The sequence below is a fragment of the Lycium ferocissimum genome, chromosome 12, assembly GCF_029784015.1.
Source record: "Lycium ferocissimum isolate CSIRO_LF1 chromosome 12, AGI_CSIRO_Lferr_CH_V1, whole genome shotgun sequence".
Classification (NCBI taxonomy): domain Eukaryota; kingdom Viridiplantae; phylum Streptophyta; class Magnoliopsida; order Solanales; family Solanaceae; genus Lycium; species Lycium ferocissimum.
The window spans coordinates 36,060,010-36,080,625 of NC_081353.1; the positions used below are offsets into that span (position 1 = coordinate 36,060,010).

Sequence of the window (20,616 nt, forward strand, 5' to 3'; positions counted from 1 at the left end):
AATAAATTACCATCCAAACATATAATGGAATGAGTGAGAATCTTCTATGGATTTTTCATATAAATAGCGTACTTCTCTACGTAGGTACACAAACTAATAAATATAAATCATGAATCTCATTTATATACCATATCTATTTATTGCTTACTTAATATATTTTCATTTTTATATGATTTAATATAAAATATCGTATACATTTTTAATATAAATATAATGAATAAATTACCATCCAAAGATATAATCAAGATAAATGAGAATCTTCTATCCTTAAATGACAATTTCAAATCACGAAAATTAAAAAGTTCCCTAATAAGAATGCTTTTCACTTGATATAAGTCTTTAACTGAAGATACAAATCCAAATTAATAGGATAAATAATAAGATCAGGATAATGAAAACTATCATTGCTTACAGTGGCGGATCCAGAATTTTCATTCAAGGTGTTCCGAAAAAAGAAAAAAAAGCTAAATATACACTATCATTTTTGGCCGAGGATGTTCAAAAGTTAATATATGCACATAAACACAGAAAATTTACCCTATATATACACTATAATTTTTTGTCGAGGGTCCGCCCCTGATTGCTTAAATGAGATAATCTTTTATTCTTAACCAGAAATTTCGAATAGCGAAAATTAAAGAACTCTCTAATAAAAGTGTTTTCTACTTGATAAGTCTTTAACATGAGATAACAAATCCAAATTAATCGGATAAATAATGAGATCAGGATAATGGGTCTATCATTAATTGAACGTTTTCAACCATTACCATTAATTATATTACGTCACGTGTATATAATAATTGAAGATGCCACGTATATTGCCATACGTACTCCATATAAATAGTGTTTCTCTACATATACATACACAAAATCTGAGCCATCACCGTTATTATATAGAGAGAGAGTGTGTATTTTTTAGTGAGAGAAAGAAATATGGCGATGAGAGATATAGATGATTTACCAAAGAACAAGGCGAACTACACCGCTTTAACGCCGTTATGGTTTTTAGAGAGAGCTGCAACGGTGTTTCCAAATCGGAAATCTTTAATTCACGGTTCCGTTGAGTACACGTGGCAACAAACTTATCAACGTTGCCGTCAATTAGCATCTGCTCTTAATAAACGTTCCGTTACCTTTGGAAGCACGGTAACTCCTCTTTAATTTACCGTAAAATTTACCGAATGTTTGCATCAAACTAAAATAATTAATCTTAAAGTGAATATACTACATGTCAAAAAAATGCATGTACAAGACATGTATTACATTCATTGGCTTGATGTAAACATCGACGATTGATAGATTTTTACAATATATGTGTGTGTATGAGGTTGTTTTTATTATTTTTATTATATTGTGGATCAATATTTCATTTTTATGTAAATGTGGTGTAAGTACTAACTTGTCCTTCATTAATCTATCAGACAGGCTGTTACAGTGGTATCAGTATATATATGGAAATATTATCCGGTGTTTACATTAAACTAAATATTTAATCTTAAAGTGAAAATATATATAACTTAAGCATGGTTAAGTGTTAAAAAGTGCATGTACAAGACATAGGCTTGATGTAAACATTCGATTGAGTTAAGTTTTTACCATATACGTGTGTATATGGTGTTGTTTTTTTTATTATTATTGTGGATTGATATTTCAATTTTTAATGTAGTAAAGTGGTGTTAGGACTAACTTGTCCTTCATTAATCTATTAGGTGGACTGTTACATGATGATGATAAAGATGATCATTAGTAATTACTTATCTAGATTATGAAAAACATAAAAAAATTCTACTAAATTTAGTGTTTTGTTTCCTCTTCTATTGCAAAACAAGAAAAAGAGCAGATTTTTGTGTTGTGTGTGTATTCTTTGTAAATATTTCATTTTTTTTAAATGTAAAAGTGGTGTTAGGACTTACTTGTCCTTCATTGATCTATCAGGTGGACTGTTACATGATGATGATGATCATCAGTAATTACTTATCTAGAATATAAAAAACATAAAAAAGATTATACTAAATTCAGTGATTTGTTTGCTCGTCAATTGAGAAACAAGAAAAAGATCAGATTTTTCATCGTTGAGCCATTGTTCGCCCGGCCCCCCCCCCCCCCCTCTCTTTTTTTTTGTGTGTGTGTATCCGTTGTAAATATTTATTTTTTTAATGTAAAAGTGGTGTCAGGACTTACTTGTCCTTCATTAATCTATCAGGCGGACTGTTAAATGATGATAAAAATGATCATCAGCAGTTACTTATCTAGCATATGAAAAACATAAAAGAAGTTCTACTAAATTCAATGTTTTATTTGCTCGTCAACTAGAACTTGTTTGGTTGGTTGTTACCTATTGACTATTGTATTATATTGTATTGTTTGCTCGTCAATCCAAACAAGAAAAAGATCAGTTTTTTCATTGTACAGCGATTTGACCTTTTTGTTTGTTGTATTTTATATGAAGTATGAAGGAAAGGGATCGTTTGATCTTTGCACAGTTCTTTCAAAATAAAGGATTGATTGAATTGTTTTATTAGGACAAGTCATGGTTCACTTGTTTAATGTATTATTTTTTCTCTGTGTGTGTTTTTTTCCTTTTTTTGTTCTTAGTATAGTTCCATTGGACCTGAACAGAGCAGGTTTTGAGGATTTATGTGGCCGAGCCTAACTGGAATACATGCACTTGCCTTTGTTGTCATTTTCTTCTTCATCATTACCTTTCTATATTTGGAAAACGCGTTTAAGTCCTACTAAATTTAGCATCTTACTTGGTCAATTAAAAAAAGTAAAGAAAAATATAAGCTTTTTTGTCATTATAGTTTGATTAGGCACAAGCATAGTGAAATGGATATAAAAATTGATATAGCTGACTCTTACCCGTTTGGGATTGATCAGACATAGTTGATTGAAGTATCACAAGTTTCATTTCTCCCTTTTTAGTATCTTTAGTATTAAGTGTATTGAGCCACTTCGTTTTCTTAAGCTCACCTTGTGCCCTTGAACTTATGACGATTTATTCTTACTGTTTGATTACTTTATTTTGATAAGTCCATCTGAAGAATAGATGGTTAGCTAATATCTCTGTTATTTATCGTGTATATGCTGATATTCAGTCCTTATGTTTGGGTGGTGTAGCATTTTCATCTTCTATTTCTGTTGAAGACCTGCTATTTTCTCTTTAGGTGCCTTTGTGCTTTCTCTTTTCCATTCTTGAACTAATTGCTAGCATTTACTCCGTACAAGCTATTGACTAAATGAAGTCTTAAGTGATTTTTGCTGAAGTTTGGTTAATTTTGAATTTGTTCACCTATGGGAAAACATTTTACAGTCATCCATACCTATTCTTCATGAGTCTATCCATTATGTTTTCATCCCAAACAGATTCCACAATTACAGGGAATAAAGAAAGATGAATCCAATTCTAGACTCAATCTGATTCTAGGGAGAGAAATCGTGTGCATGCGTGCCTGCATGTGTGCAAGCCTAAGGGATCCAGAGAGAGGGAGAAGAAGAGGGGTATACTTAAATTAGGACCCTTACAAGTCGGAAGCGGAAATTAGAAATCAGTATGTTATAGAGTAATTGACTATAATGAATTAAGCTAGCAAGGATAGTGGTTCACTGATTTTCATCTACAGGCAGTAGACAAAGATGTGTATGAATTATGTATACATCAAAATCGAGAGTCGTGCTTACCAGAGTGATCTTTGTTTTGTTGAGAAAAGTATGTTAAAGGTTCAGTACATGGCTTTCTGCCTTGCAAATTTCGTAGTTGCATTCTCTGCATTAAGTTTCATTCATGGTGTCATAGTAGGATATGTTTATAAGATCAATGCATGGTTCTGCTTCTCAACCTGCATATTTAGGCTTTCTAATGGAGTTAATATAAGAAGAAGATGAGTAGAGATAATTGAATGAACCAGAAACTAAAATTCACATATCAGGTCTTGGATATAGAGGATACTAAGTACAGTGAACACTGCCTTTTATTTGCTCTGTCGCCCGTTGCCATTTGTCTCTCCATATTACATGAACAAAAATGCAGAAACTTCCAGTTAGTTTGTTATGAGCATCAATATCCTTTGTCCATTTAATGAAACGCATTGTTCTTGTCTTCCCGTGGATGCTGTATCAAGTCCTTGCTTTTTTCTGCTTCATTGGCAGGTTGCAGTTATTGCCCCAAACGTCCCCGCTCTGTACGAAGGTCATTTTGGAATTCCAATGGCTGGAGCTGTTATAAATGCTGTCAATGTCCGTCTAAATGCACAAACAATTGCTTTTCTTTTGGGTCATTGCTCAGCTGCTGTTGTCATGGTGGACCAAGAGTATTTTCCGTTGGCCGAGGAAGCTTTAAAAGTATGGGAAAATAACAGTAAAGGAAAATTCAAGGCTCCGCTTCTGATTGTAATTGCTGATAGGAACTGTGATCCAATACCAGTCCAATATGCTCTTGAGAAAGGGGCAATTGAATATGAGAAATTCCTAGAAACTGGCGATCCAGACTTTTCATGGAAGCCACCAGAGGATGAGTGGCAAAGCATTGCTTTGGGCTATACTTCCGGCACAACAGCTAGTCCTAAAGGAGTGGTGCTGCACCATCGTGGCGCTTATCTTATGGCTATGAGTAATGCTGTGATTTGGAGTATGCAAGAGGGAGCTGTGTATCTGTGGACTCTGCCACTGTTCCACTGTAATGGATGGTGTTTCGTTTGGACACTTGCTGCGATTTGTGGGACTAACATATGCCTTAGACAGGTAATTCCTTGTTTCTTTTCCTGCACATGGAGATTCTCATGCCCTATTTGCTACTACTACTTAATATAGTGCAGTGTGTAATCTGCTTTGTTATAGATATGCCAAACTAATTGGTAAACGAAAGAATAAATTTCAGCTATAGTATGCTTTGACCTAAGAAGTATTGGGATAACAGATCGTAATTCAGTAAGGACAATGGATGCAAGTCGTAATTGCTTATCTTTCACCATATGCGCCGACTGCTGACATTTAGATGAAATGTAAACCATGTAGAATAGTCAAGGGCAATAACATTGGGTATATTATGAAATTGGACACTAAGGCAGGAATTTAAAAATTAGATGGACACGATAGGAGTTATCTTTTTCTTTTCTTCCCTTTTTGGTGTTTAGTTGAATTGTTTCATTTTGCGTTTCAAGTTCTAATTTCACAATTTTTGCTAATATAAGACATCCCATCTTTACTTTATAAAACTTAATTATCTGAACAGCTATTGAGTTGGGGAGCACTTGAATCTTAAGGTCTGTTCTAAATTAGGGGAGGTAAAAAGAAAGTGCCTTTTAGCGAGTGTGAACACGATTCTGCTTTTCCTGCTTGTTTCTAGCTCTAGACAAATGTGCCTTCTTTGTCTGATGTTTCCGATATGCAGGTAACAGCAAAGGCTGTTTATTCAGCCATAGCCCATCTTGGTGTCACTCATTTTTCTGCTGCACCTGTGGTACTCAACACCATAGTTAACGCCCCAAAAGAGGAGACCATCCTTCCTCTGCCTCGTCTTGTGCACGTAAGCACAGCCGGTGCATCTCCTCCTCCATCTGTTCTTGCTGCAATGTCACAACGTGGCTTCCGTGTCTTACACACTTATGGCCTTTCTGAAACCTATGGCCCATCCACTCTATGCACGTGGAAGCCCGAGTGGGATTTACTTCCCCCAGACGTACAGGCACGTCTGCATGCACGCCAAGGTGTCAGATACGTTGGTCTGGAGCATTTAGATGTTGTCAGTACAAAAGACATGACACCTGTCCCAGCGGACGGAAAAACAGTAGGAGAGATTGTCTTCAGAGGTAATGTTGTAATGAAAGGTTACCTGAAGAATCCTAAAGCTAACGAGGAAGCTTTTGCTGGAGGCTGGTATCACTCGGGTGATCTTGCAGTTAAGCATCTGGATGGATACATAGAAATCAAAGACAGATCAAAGGACATCATCATTTCTGGCGGCGAAAACATAAGCAGCGTCGAGGTCGAAAATATCCTGTATCTACATCCAGCAATACTAGAGGTCTCCGTGGTGGCAAGGCCCGACGAGCAATGGGGGGAGTCACCGTGTGCATTCGTAACGTTAAAGCCCGACGTGAAGAAAACAGATCAACAAAAGTTGGCAGAAGATATTATCAACTTCAGTCGCTCGAAAATGCCTAAGTACTGGGTTCCAAAATCAGTTGTTTTTGGACCATTGCCTAAGACTGCTACTGGGAAAATACAAAAGCACTTGTTGAGGACCAAGGCAAAGGAGATGGGACCAGTGAAGAAGAGTAGATTGTAATTATAATGGTCCATGGCTAGATAATACTGAAGTATGTTTTCTCATTATCAATCAAATTATACTTTAATTTATCAAGAAAATAATACAAAGGCATCTTCTTATTTTGTCTTTGTACCTTTTTCTTTATTTGTTGGAGTAGCTCAAGATCAACATTTCTCTATATATCTTTGATCTTTATTGTACATAAATAAGACTTACATCGAGGAAGATGAAAAGGTTAATGAAAAAAAAAAAGGCTAAAGAGGAAAAAGGGGGAAAATTAAAACATGCAATCTGTTCCAATTGCATTTAAAATATAATGATCAAATCAGGGAATGTTATGATATTATTTGAAAAAACACTCAGTTTTGCATAATCTTTCTTTTATGTTTTTTCTAAACTGCTGAAAAATATTCTTCACAGATGCATTATGCATTACGACCTGCTCTTATTGTAGATTTTAATCTTCTAATTTTCATAACCTCGAGTCAATTGTATCCCTTTTGTTATCTCATTCCTTATCAAACTTACTTCCTTAAAAAATAACACTTAAAACAATTATTCAACTTTATGACTATGAAAGAGACATGATTTTACTTCTAAAAAAAGTAGAATAGTCCATATGCGGTGAAATTAAAACACGTATTTAAATATAAATTATAATAATTTTTTGGAAATAGGATTTACGAAAGCAATATTACACATTGCTTTTGTACGTATATTTTTGGGAAAATACACAAATACCCCCAACGTATACTCGGATTAATTATGACGCACCCAACCTTTGCGGGCGACCTATTACCCCTGACCTTATTTTTTCTGTATTTTTGTACCATTTTTCGGCTGACGTGGCACAAAAAAAATTGATGCTCAGTTGCACAATGAAAAGTGTTGCACACTCTCCGCCACATTGGCACCACGTCACTGCCATGTCAGTGCCACTTTTCCTTGCTTTTTTTCATTTGATTTTTCTTTTATTAATTATATTTACACTAATTAACCATGAAACCCTTCATTAATTTTGTCTTCTTCATCACTAAACCCTTCTTCTTTTTCTTCATTTCAAGAAATCCATCAATTCATTTTCTTCCTCCATTAATACACACACATTCAACCCATTTTCTTCCTCCATTAACACAAACACACATTCAACCCTTTTCTTTCTCCATTAACACACACACACATTCAACCCATTTTCTTCCTCCATTAACAACACACATTCAACCCATTTTCTTTCTCCATAAACAACACACATTCAACCCATTTTCTTCCTCCATTAACACACACATTCAATTTCTTTCATCAATCATAAATATCTTTTCAAGAAATCAACCAACCGATATTCTTCCTCCATTAACACACACACATTCAACCCATTTTCTTCCTCCATTAACACACACACATTCAACCAATTTTCTTCAAAATAAACAATGAAGAAATTGCACGAACTGCCCTTCAAATGGACTGGTTGCTCAAAAATATTTATTGCACGAACTGCCCTTCATTGTTTATATTGTTTGCCAACAGCCCGGTGCACTAAGCTTCCGCTATGCGCGGAGTCCAGGGAAGGGTCGAACCACAAGGGTCTATTGTACGCTGCCTTACCTTGCATTTCTATAAAAGGCTGTTTCCATGGCTTGAACCCGTGACCTCCAGGTCACATTGTTTATATTGTTTATTTCTTCAAAATAAACAATGAAGAAATTGCACGAACTGCCCTTCAAATGGACTGGTTGCCCTTCAATGTGTATTGCACGAACTGCCCTTCATTGTTTATATTGTTTATTTCTTCAAAATAAACAATGAAGAAATTGCACGAACTGCCCTTCAAATGGACTGGTTGCCCTTCAATGTGTGTGTGTGTTAATGGAGGAAGAAAATGGGTTGAATGTGTGTGTGTTAATGGAGAAAGAAAATGAGTTGGTTGATTTCTTAAAAAGATATGTATGATTGACGATGAAATTGAATGTGTGTGTGTTAATAGAGGAAGAAAATGGGTTGAATGTGTGTGTGTTAATGGAGGAAGAAAATGGGTTGAATGTGTGTGTGTTAACGGAGGAAGAATATGGGTTGGTTGATTTCTTGAAAATAAGTTTTTTATGATTGATGATGAAATTGAATATGTGTGAAGAAGAAGAAGAAGAAGACGACGACGTGGCACTGACGTGGCGCCAATGTGGCGGAGAGTGTGCATGTGCAACTGGGCATCAATTTTTTTTGTGCCACGGTAGCCAAAAAATGGTACAAAAATACAGAAAAATTAAGGCTAGGGGGTAATAGGTCGCCCGCAAAGGTTGGGTGCATCATAATTAATCCGAATATACGTTGGGGGTATTTGTATATTTTCCCAATATTTTTCTCTGTTTGTACTCTTTTTCTTCTGTACCATAATGTTAAATATGGAGAACGCAGTTAGCATGATTTTTTTTTTTAAAAGTAACTCGTGAAGGTAAACAAATAACTACTTTTTTTAAAAAAAAATTACAGTATGTTTGGTTGAAGAACATCAGTTTATAGCGTCGAAATTGGTTTTGTAAAAAAATTTAGAAACCAAGTGTTTCCCTGCCAAATATAAAATCAAATATGCATAAAAAATTGATGAATGGCAATTGACACTAAGAGTTCCGGATTTCAAAGAAATGTCACAATTTGAGCATTTAAGAAACAATAGTCTGATCATGAATGTGATCCTCTTAGATACCATGTCAGTATATTATATATATCATATGAGTTTCATAAAGGGATGATGAGTGTTTTTGGACAAATGAACTATGTGATACATCATGGTATATAAGTCACAGAGTGATATCATGTTGGTATCATAATTTTGCGAGCATTTCGAGTGAATAGTTTTGGGGGCATGTAAGTAAAAGGGCATGAGCTAGTAATTATTTTATTTTCAGGGAGCATCTACGATCTTTCCCCTTTAATTTTTACCCTTTGCAATCAAACTTATGCCTAGCGAGACATAATTTGTGAGAATGTATAATACCAAAATATAAACTTATGTCCAAAAAAAACATTGTTCGTTATAAGGGACAAAAATATAAAGACCGGCACAAAATAGGGACATAACTACCAATGACCCTATTGAAGCAGAACAAATATACCTCGGACAATTCAGCCTAGTAAAAGCAAAGTCCGAAAAGTACAATAAATTTGAATATTTCCGCCAAACTCAAACTTTCACACTTGTCCAGTCTCCACTCTCTCCCTAATTCGAAATTCTACCCCCACTGCTCATTACCACTGAAAATGGTAAGCTAAAAAAGTTTGGTTGATGAAGAATTAGTTCACATAGCTAAGTTAGTATTTTCCATTCAAATGTTTTAAATACTAGGCGTGTTGGGTAATAACTTAGAGGTTGATTTCCAGTATGACGATGAGGAAAATGCGAGTGATGCATGATTGGTCGGAACTTCAACATGATCTACTAGTTCTAATAGTTAGAAATTTAAATTTGATTGAAGACTACCTTAACTTCGGTACTGTCTGCAAATCGTGGCGTTCTGTGGCCACCAAGGACAATTTTAATAGTAACTTGCCTAGTGTTCCATGGCTAATGCTTGCTGAGGAAGAGGATGATGATACCTGTAGGAAGTTCTTTAGTCTGTATAATGGCATGATTTTGAAGAAGAGTATTCCGAAGGCTAGGGGGAAACGATGTATGGAATCTATGGGATGGCTTATCACAGTCGGAAAATATGAGGGTGAAATTAGTCTGCTACATCCCTTCTCCGGTGTCCAAATTGAGTTGCCCCATCAAAATACCGTTATATTTCATGACCACTCTGAAGAGCCATGGACCTTTATCAAGAAAGCAGTTCTGTCAGCTAATCCTTCTCATACATCTGACTACATTCTCATGGTCATTTCGGGACCCCATGACCAACTTTGTTTTTGGAGACCAGGAGATTTGTTATGGACCAATTATATTGAGGAACCGACCGCTTACCGACGTTTTACTGATGTGGTATATTCCAATGGCCAATTTTATGCAGTCACTAGTAGAGGCAGGGTCCAAGTCTTTGTTGTTATTGGCCATAGACTCACTAAATGTCGTACCGTAGCGCAAATAGCTAATCAACATTCAGAACAGTTCTACATCCTGGAATCACTAGGATCATTGTTTGTAGTTATGCAAAGTGGTAAAGAAATAAGTGACCCCGGAGATGATAATGAAGTGCTGACCTATGGAACAACACATTTTCATGTTTACCGGGTCAATTTAGCTGCTCGTAAAGTGAAGGAAACCAGGGATATAAGGGACCGAGCTTTTTTTCTGGGTGCTAATGCTTCTCTTTCGGTCCAAGCTTCTCAATTTCCAGGCATTAAGCCCAATCATATATATTTTACAGATAATTGGTTGGATGCATATATCCATCTTGAAGAAGGAGGTGGCTTGGACATGGGGGTGTTCAACATAGCAGATGGCAGTATCCAGCCGCATTATGATGGTGTTTCCCTCAGTCTTGTTTGTCCTCCAATTTGGGTCACACCAACTCCCAGTTGAGTGAGTCATCTTTACTTATTCACTCTATTCATTATGCTATATGTTCTTGCTTTACTCTGAAAGTCCACTGGGTTTTTAATATTTATGTGTCATTTACCTTTAGACTCGAATGATGAATCTTTCTAGTTTCTATATAATTGGACAAAAATTAGTTCTTATACTTCCTTGCTTCAAGACATGTTGTGTTGGAATGCATTACTCCCTAGAAATCTTCTTTCTACATCCGTATTGTCTTTATTCTCAAGTTTCTTACTGGAGACTGTTCACGATCTAATAATATTGAGGTGCAGTCACCATCGTGATTGATATACTAACTGAAAAAACAGAAGTATTCGAAAAGAAAGAACGTGTAAGATTCTTCTGTTGCTGCGCTTCAATAAACTGTGTTTTGAAGTTGTTTCTTTCAAGGGCTCGAAGTCCAAGTGGGAATTGATTTATTACAAGGTCAAATGAGTTTTACACATGAAAGAATAAATATATGATGGAGATGGTTCAACAGACTGCCATTCTGCTTGGACTCGTTTATTTGTTAGCTTTGCTTGAAACAATAGAAGCAACAAGGCAATACTAGAGATCGTCATTCTGATGTATCATCTCCTTGAAGTCATCCGTTGAAATTACTGAACCCTTATTCCTAGTGAGCGATGTTACATCAACTTTGACCTTATAAGCACTTCCACGTCTTCCTTTCTCAACCAATTCAAGCTGGAGCTTAAAGTACATTTTCGAACCTCACCTTTTTGGCCAAGAGGACTTAAAAAAAGTTGAAAAGCCATTGCGCTTTCTGGAGATGTTATTGAACATTTTCTGCTTGTACTCATTCTTTGGAGCACAGTTGCTCTTTTTCTCCTTGTTGTTCTTAAAAAGCATTTATGCAAGTTGCAATATGATAATCGGCCCAAAAATAGCATAAAATAAGATAGAAAGTGGAGGAGAGGGTGGCAATAGTGGATTGTGTTCTTGCCAATTGCTCTCCACATAATTCTGAATTACCCAGAGAACTGTTGGAAGTAAAGTTGACATCGCCAGGAACCGAACTGCTGAAATTATTGTAGGTAACATTAAATTCTGCCAACTTAGTTGTTCTTTCTCATCCAAAAAAATAGCAACCTGAGATATCTTGATTTGTTCCTGTATAGTATCTCTGCAACATTCCTCCTTCACCACAAATTTTGTCTAATATCATCCTAGAAGTAACTTGAACATGTTGGCAATTTGTATATTAAAATCCAAATTTTAAACGACAATTCTGGCCTGGATAAAAGCTTCGTAGGGGATAAAAGTGAACAAAAGAAAACAGACGATAGAAGGATTTATCAAAGAAAATGTAATTTGCCTAACTATTTTCTTTAGGAAGCTTCCACTCATTAATAAAATGAACACGTTTAATGGATATGCAAATAATTTTTTTTGTACTTCAAGGCATAATTATAAAAAAAAAAAATGCAAATAATTTTCTTTTTTGAAAATAATCAGGAACTTTCTGATGTCTCATTGGATTAATTGGAAGATGCTTAGGAGGATCAACATGTCCTTGATGGTGTTAAGAGTAGGAAGGGAAGAAACCTAATCATAGATGACAATGAATTTACTGATTGAGAAACAAATAAATGCAAGAAGTAGATTGTTGAGTATTGTTTCTGGACCTTTCAATGTTGTGTGACCTGTGATGAAATTGTTTAGTCCTTTTTTTCTTTTCTGCTTAGTGTCTACAGTTCATGTCGTGTTGATCAACAAACTGCTCCATTATTGTCATTTAACTTTTGTTTGAAGTGATGATATCCGTACTTGTATGGTTTTATCCTTATTTTGTTTTCTTGTAATTTATCAGTTACGTTAACCCTCTACACACGGCCCTAGGGACATCTATTACCCAATGCTTTAGCTCAAACTTCACTATAACAGTAAAACAGTCTTGGTATGAAGGAACACCTTCAGTCTGCATCCAGCGGATGTCTTCGACATGAAAATTCTCAAGGGTGATCTTGGTATCATTTATATTGTATGTCTCGTGAAATGTAAATATTATTTCAGCTTTTATTTCTTATAATTGAGTTTGCAGTGAAATTGACTAAATATGCTGACATTTCTAACCTAGATGGAATAATGCTCACAGCTTGTTTATTGCGTAAGACATTGTATAATCAAATTTAGGATATAAAAAGAAGATAAACTGGTGAATCACTCTTGAAGATGTGGAATAGGTTATCGAAAACATTGCACATTACTTTGGCGTAGGTGGACAAGGTAAGCTAGATAAAAGAAATCCTTGCGACAAAAAGAAGCAGTTGAGGTTCTACTTGACTTGATAATTTGTCACTTATCATCTTTTGGGCGTTTACAGAGGTTATACAACTTTTTAATTATTGTTACAATTGACTCGATTATTTTACTTGCGAATAATGAAATACCATCTTTAGCAAATGGCTTTGAGCTATTGCTATTCTTAAATTTGCAAATATTAAGACAGGGAGCATTACTAGATCTCAGTTGTCATTGCCTCTACTTATGTGTGAACTCTATTTGGCTTTTGTTTTTGCTTCCGGACAACTTGGACATATAAATTATATGTATTTTTATAGCTTCAACGTTTGTATTAGTTCTCCATCTAAAGATGTTGTATTTAGAGAATATAAGCAGCAACAGAAGAACTAAAACTAAGAAAGAAAAGGCAATAAAACAAATCTCTAGACTATGACCACCTTGTTCCACTGATATGTTTCCTTTTATAGCTGTCAGAGTGATCAAGATGTAGAAACTAGGTGAAACAATATATTTTGCTTGTGCCAAGAAAGGACATGCCTTCTTGCTGAAGTTTCTGGGCCAGATGAAACAGAAGAAGTAAATGAAGATGATTCTGCTGTTCACCAGTGTGCCACTGCGGGCAATGTTTATCCTCTCCATCCTTTTGTTCACTCTGGTAGCTCTAGAGACTTACACTGTAGTTTCGTCCACTTTTATGCTTACTGTGCAGAAAACTGGTCCATTATGCACATGTAACATGTTGTACAGGAAACTCTTGGTTATGGCTATCAATTTCATTTCAGTATATGGCTAGTTCTTTAAATGACGTTGGCATCTCTTGACTTGTTTGGAGTCTATGTATGAAATTTTGAACTTTCTCTGGACTCTAAAATGACAGGCTGGCCTCAAACAACCTGTAGACGTGGCTCTAATTTCGGCCTCATGTTATGCTCACTATAGGCGCTAAAGGATTCTCCTGTTTCTTAAAGCATTCCTGTGATAAAGCTCTGTAGCTTTTATGAGTTTGAACGAGATTCACACATTTTCCATTTGGGGGGGGGGGGGTGGCGGGGGGTGGGTGGATAAGGTATAGGAACAGGGGAAAATACTTCCATTTTGTATCACCACATTTTGGGCCAGGAAATGTGGTGAAGCAAGAATAAATCAGTATGTAGATTAAATGGCCTAGCTGCAACCTTTGCTGGTCTTCCACCCTTGAAGATTGGAATTGGGTAAATCAGTATTTTTATACGTGCATAATTCTATATTTGGTACATGACAAGCAGTAGTAACGCCTGCTTTGGATTGCTTGTCATTATGCCTAGGGTCTACCGGAAATAGCCTCTCTACCCTCCAAAGGTAGGGGTAAGGTTTGCGTACACTCTACCCTCCTCAAACCCCACTTTGTGGAATTTCACTGGGTATGTTGTTGTTGTTGACAAGCAGTAGTAACGACTAAAGATGTAGTAGTGCTTCCTTAACCACTCAAAATAATGCCTTCTAAGGCCATAATCTGGGTATTTTAAGCTTTTGAGCATGCAGATAAAGCGCAAAGGATATAATCTGTGATAATTATTTGGATTGTATTCTGTGTCAATTTTCAGTAGCATGACATAATAAAGAACATATATTCTTTGTAACTACATCATCCCATGAGGAAAAGATATTTTATGAGAACTCTCACCCTTGGTTGCTCTGCATCAAATGTTTTCTGAATTCTATTCTACCATAGGTGAACCGTTAGATAAATGATAGGGAGATACCAAGACAAATATATAAAAATGTCATTTTTTTTTTCTTTAGGTGAAGGAGAAAAGGAGATAGAGAAAAGAACATTATGATTGTTATTTAAGGTATTCATGAAATGAATTGACCCTCAACTCCCTCTAATTCTTATTATATATATATAGAAGCAGCATTACGTGCTTCATTATTGAAAAAATAATCAAATTTGTTCTTTTTATGTCAGTTAACTTGAAGGATCCGCAGTCATTTTTCTTGCTTCCTGGAAATAGAGTATAGGAGGTTACTTGAATGTTTCCCATATTGTCAAACACTTTGGAGAAACTAAAAGGTTCTTCTCTGGATTTGGTAACAACAATTGATGTCGAACCTAATTAACATGTGGAATGGTACATCAGTGGAGCTGTTTGTACGCGGCCATCATCAGTTGTATTGGTTCCCAAAGGATCACACTGGATGAAACAATCCGTTTTGTACAAGGACTTGAGTCGTGTACCTTTACATTTTGAGTTTATGTTTTATACACCGTCCAGTGTAAATAATTTTTTACACTTATCAGGCCATCCATGTGGATCTACAGAGGGGACCTCCTTAATAAGATTTGCTATCTACTAGAGCTGTGTTCTATTCTGGCTTACAAATTCTGGGACTTAGAATACGGTTTGGATGTTCACAGTTACAATATCTCAACTAATTTGAGACATAAGGCGACAAGCTTGATGTAACGAAATTGAAAGATGGTGTAATTCGAAACGTGCCAAGTCCATTGCTGGTATTCATAAGTTGGAACCCTCAATTGGTTTTCTTTGCATTGAGTTATTTTTCATAATGCTGAGAATTTTTGACAAATTGTAATGATGGATGCATTCTACAGTGTTTGATTTTTAACTCCATTGTATACCTGGCACCTGCAGAAAAATTTGAAAAGATAATTCTGCAGCCATTTTAGAGTCTTTTCTCGTGTTGGGTCCATGAACAGAACGCGCATGGCTTGCTAGGACCATATGTGCTCAAGTTTTGCAAACATGAAGGACAAATGGTGCTCAAAGTTATATTTGGAGGAAAAGTTGAACCTACTTCTAAAAACAAGGGATAGTTTTGGTCAAAAACTCAATGTTCATGTCAAATTCTCAACACTATCGTCGAAACAATTGAGGAAGGTTTTGGCTCTTTCGGTGATCATGGGAATATAATTAAGTCCAAAAACCTCTGGGTTTATAGGCTATGACTATGTTGCTGGGAGTCTGGGACTCTTTAAAAATAGCGACGGGTGTGTGTTGGATACTCTAAAAGTAGTACATTTTTGGAGTGTCCGACACGGGTGCGGCATCATTTTTGGAGAGTCCGAGCAACATAGGTTATAGGTCTTTCTTGGTTTTAAAAGGTTCTTTTCTTTCTTAACTTCAGTTTAGTAATTCAAAAATCCTTACACCAATTATGCAGATTAAAAACATTAAGTTTCTAGAAAAAGGACGAATCCAAATCACATTGTTAAGCCATGTTATTATTTGCATCTTTGCTAGAAGGCTTATGCATATTTGCATCTTTCTTTAAGTGTTATTTATTGAAGGCTTAATGCATATCGCAAAGTGTATACATTAAACACAATCCAACTTACATAGTCCATATATGATTTTTTTTTTTTTTTTTCGTGAATGTCCGATCGCGTCACTGCGTGAAAAATTCAGTGTTGTTTATTGAGGAAGAAGTGTCTTTCTTGTGTTATACAAGTTAAGAAGCACCACTAAACCAATCAAATAACATAGCTGGAAAATAAGTCAACATTGGAAACAAAGCAAAAGTCCAAAGAGCTTAAGAAGCAAAAATAGTTGGATTGAATTTTTCCCCAAAAAGCTTCAAAATCAATCTCAAAAGGCTTATCTTCAATTCTGGTTGGCGAATTGCTGTTCTTGAAAAAGGTCGTTATACAAAGTGTATAATTAAAATGCGAGATTTTAATTGGTTGAATTTTCCCATTTAGGATGTATTTGATGTTCACGCGCAATGCTAAAATAGAAAATGGCTATATGTTCGGGGGTTGATAGAACAATGACTTAGTTGAGGTGTCAAAATAAAAAATAAAAAAAAAAGAATAAATTTAGGGGGCTACATATCCATTAAGCCATGCTAGAAATTGGATACAAGTATATAACAAAGCACATCTGATTTACCCGAGTTATGCCTTTATTACTTTAGCTGCCCTTGGTATTTTTGTAAATTTATTAAACTCACTGAAATCTTACTCCAAGTTGTAAATTAAAAAAAAAAAAAAATGAACAATTTCATAAACAAAACACTGATTCCGAAACAAAAATGAATAATTCTCGTGGACAAAATCACAAAAGTGCTAATTCAAAAATTCTTGTGGAATAGGTTTTTTTCCTTTATGAAGTTAATTAAATATGACCAGTATTCATTATTTCTCCCTTATTTCCATGAACTTGATTCCCCCCGCCCCCACGCCCACTCCCTCTCCCTTGTTTATAACCGGTATATATATTTTTCAATTACAATTATGTAGGTTTAAGAAAAATTTGTTCTCATTTAAAGTTTTAGACAAGACACACGGCACGAGCAATAAACTATAGTTTATTTTTTAAAAAGAAAGGAACAAAAATACATGTTTTATCTGTTTAATGATTCTAAAAGATCCCCAGTTTGGCCACCTTCTACTTTTTTTGAATCTTTGAAAAGTTTTTTATTAAAAAATTTTTGAAAGACAAGTTTTTTTTTTCGTTTTTGGTAAGTTGTATTCGGAAAAAAAGAATATTTTTTATGGCTAAAAGTAAAAATAGTGAAAAATTTTTAATTTTATGCCAAATGCTTAACATATCCACTTCGGAGGAGCACACCACTCACATTGTATGAAAAACACAAATTACCTAATAAGCTATACCAACTATCGGTAATAACTTTCTAAACTTTAAATGGTAAGTTTTTAATTATAAATATTTTATTATATAAAAATTTCTCATTTTTATTTATTTTATTTATTAATTTTTCTGCTTTAAACTTATATTAAGATTAGATTAATTTTTTTACAATTCTAATTTGTCATTTTAATAATTATTTTTTAATATATTTAATTTCAGATATAGCTTATAAGAGGTGTAAGTGTAGAATTTTTAGGGGTTGTTTGGTTCGCAGACTAAGTTCTCCAAATTATAATCCTGAGACTAATATATCCTACTTAGGAGGCAGGATAAAATAAATTCAAGTTTAATAGAATAAGGTGGATATTTCGGATTATGTTTGAGATTAAATTTATATGGTCAACAAAACACAGTATCAGTTTCATCCTAAAATTAATTCTGAAACGATCCTTTTATTAAAGGGGTAAATGTTCGAATTCAGAATTCAGTAAGTGTATGACAAACCGAGTCATGATATTACATATTTAGTGTAATTAATCCTATTTGAAAGAACAAAAATAGACCTTTTTTATGTGGTCCCCTAATAGCCTTTACATATATTCTTACAAGAAGCTTCCAACAAAGATTCTAAAAGATACTCTCACTCTCACTTATCACATAATAATATAACACACTTAACAGAAAAACACTTAGCATTGATGCTAATCACATAGCACTAAGCATTTTTACCGCTTTCATTTACTAATCACATAGCACTAAGCTGAAGAAACAGGTAAAAAAAAATTAAAAAAATCACACTTGTTGTTAGCTCAGGTTTTGATTTTGTTAAGGAAAAAAATTAAGGTTTATTGAAGACTTTGTTTAGTTGTTAGGTTTAAGTTTTGTTTTTACCTTTCTCTCTTTGATTTACTGTTTTTGTTTGGTTTCTTTACTTGGATATACATGAAAAAAAGCGTGTGATAGAAGCTTTTAAAGCATTTGTTAATGCATGTAATGGGTTGGAAAGTTTAATTTTGATTTGTTCTTTGTAGTTTTAAAATTACCCTTATTTGGCAGTCTTTTTTAACCCCTTTAGTTCAAAATTGAGTTTTATTGGAGCAGCTATAAGGTTTGAACTGAACTGTAAAAATGTTGGAGGCTCTTTTCATGTATCTACTGATTTAATTTTAAGTTTGTATGCTAAGGTCTGCGTACATCCTACTCTCCCCAAACCCCACTTGTGGGATTACACAGGGTATGTTGTTGTTGTTTGTATGCTAAGTGCATGGTTTTTGGACAAGAAATTTGAGCTGCTTTATGATACTTTGATGCTATTCTTTGGTTTGTTGAGTTTGAGTTTATGGAAATCATGACATTTTCTTAAGACTTCCTAGACCTTTTCATTGACACTTTACAAACACAATCCTCTGGGACCCATTAAGCGGGTCGGGTCAAGAATTGGGTCGGGTTTAGGATGGGTTAGGTCCTAAATATTGATTTTAATTTTTTATATATTGTTTTCTTAAAAAATTTGCAGCTGTCATGTCATTAAATAGGTACCGGAAATTACATTTCCGGTTAAAATGAAATGTAAATGACTAGAAAGACAAAGTTGAATGACTTTGGGAAGACGAAACAAAGTTGAGTGACTATGGTGGCCAACTACCATAAGTTGAGTGATCATCCATACCACAAAATCCTCTTTTTGATTGGCTTTAGCTGCTACATTTGCTTTTTGATGACTTTGAAACATGAATCTAATGTTGATCGCTCTTTCTTAAAATCTTAAATTGTTTTTGTGACTTCCAAATGGCGGTTTTTTGCCTAAATAAAGCATCTAATCCTGCAGTGACATCTCTAACTTCACCATTAGCTCATGCTAGAGCCCTATCTGCTTTGATATTCAAACTGCTTGGCAACATTATGTTACTCCTTAATCTCTGGATATCCATAAGAAAATCTTGCAATTAATTCAAATTGTAGATTCTCCTGTGTAGTAAATCTATCAAAGTCAGCCTTAGTCCAAGTGATAGTTGGTTCTCCATTAAGTATTAACCAACGTGATTGGTTTTAGTTGGATATGAGAAGGTGTTGTAGATGTAGAAGGTGTAGCATAAAGTAATGTAGCATAAGAAGATATGGCTGCCATGGTAGTCACGTCTCCATGAAATCGACTAGAGGGGAGGAGAGAGAAGAGAGCAAATCTCTACTAATTAGAAGAGTTGTGATGGCGAATTTTTCGGAATCTATATTGTTTGGTTTTTGAAGGTACACAGTCGTGACTGGAGAAAAAAGGGTTCTAAGAAAACTTGAAGAAGACAAACTAGCTTTCTCTTATTTCTTGGTTGTTTGCTCAAATTGGTGATTAGGGCTTGTTCTAGTTGTTCTTTGGAGCTTGTGTCTCAAATGAACCGGGTTTGGTCTAGTTGTTCTTTGGAGCTTGTGTCTCAAATGAACCGGGTTTGGTCAAATTGTGTATCTCCACGTGTTCCTTCTGTTAACAATAGTTAAATTTAAAATGTCGAATAAAAGCATAATCGAAAATGTTAAAATATTATATTTAAGATGAAACCGAAGACGTAATGCTAAGATGTTTAAATGTTAAAATAACCATTTAATGAATTTTGATAAAAATTGGAATTTAGCATTGTTTAAGATTGTAATTGTTTTTTAGGATTGTTGTGTTGGTAGTTATGTATCAATTTATGCATTAGAATCTATTGATTTTGTTTTTTCATAAGGAGAATCTATTGATTGTGTAGGTATATGGAGCCTTCACGCATTCACCCTGGTCCCGTTGATGGTAGTGTGCTTAAACTGCAGTCTAAGCACAGGTCGCATTTTATTTGGGACGGAGGTATCGGGGATACTGATCTAATCCACCCACGCCGCGCAGATGGTCATTTTTGGCGTCACATGCGAAAGCATCCGCCCGACGATCGCATCACCCAATGCTTATATGGTCAGCATTTTGGGGAGTCTACGCCGCTGGTAGAATA

At 35.0% G+C, this 20,616-nt stretch overlaps 2 protein-coding genes across 3 annotated transcripts; both read left to right on the plus strand.

Moving 5' to 3' along the window:
- Positions 1-859: 859 nt before the first annotated feature.
- On the plus strand, positions 860-6,452 carry LOC132040851 (acetate--CoA ligase CCL3). Of its 2 annotated transcripts, XM_059431532.1 has the most exons (4): positions 860-1,146; positions 4,150-4,740; positions 5,390-6,317; positions 6,426-6,452. In XM_059431532.1, the coding sequence occupies exons 1-3, from the start codon at positions 934-936 to the stop codon at positions 6,284-6,286; spliced, it is 1,701 nt and encodes a 566-aa protein (XP_059287515.1). In that variant the 5' UTR covers positions 860-933; the 3' UTR covers positions 6,287-6,317; positions 6,426-6,452. The 2 variants fall into 2 exon arrangements, with proteins under 2 accessions (XP_059287515.1, XP_059287514.1); XM_059431531.1 differs by lacking the exon at positions 6,426-6,452 and having other exon boundaries at positions 5,390-6,392.
- Positions 6,453-9,614: 3,162 nt separating this feature from the next.
- On the plus strand, positions 9,615-10,839 carry LOC132041023 (putative F-box protein At5g55150). The gene has a single exon (XM_059431762.1). It carries the CDS (start codon positions 9,642-9,644, stop codon positions 10,776-10,778), a length of 1,137 nt encoding a protein of 378 aa, XP_059287745.1. The 5' UTR covers positions 9,615-9,641; the 3' UTR covers positions 10,779-10,839.
- Positions 10,840-20,616: the final 9,777 nt, after the last annotated feature.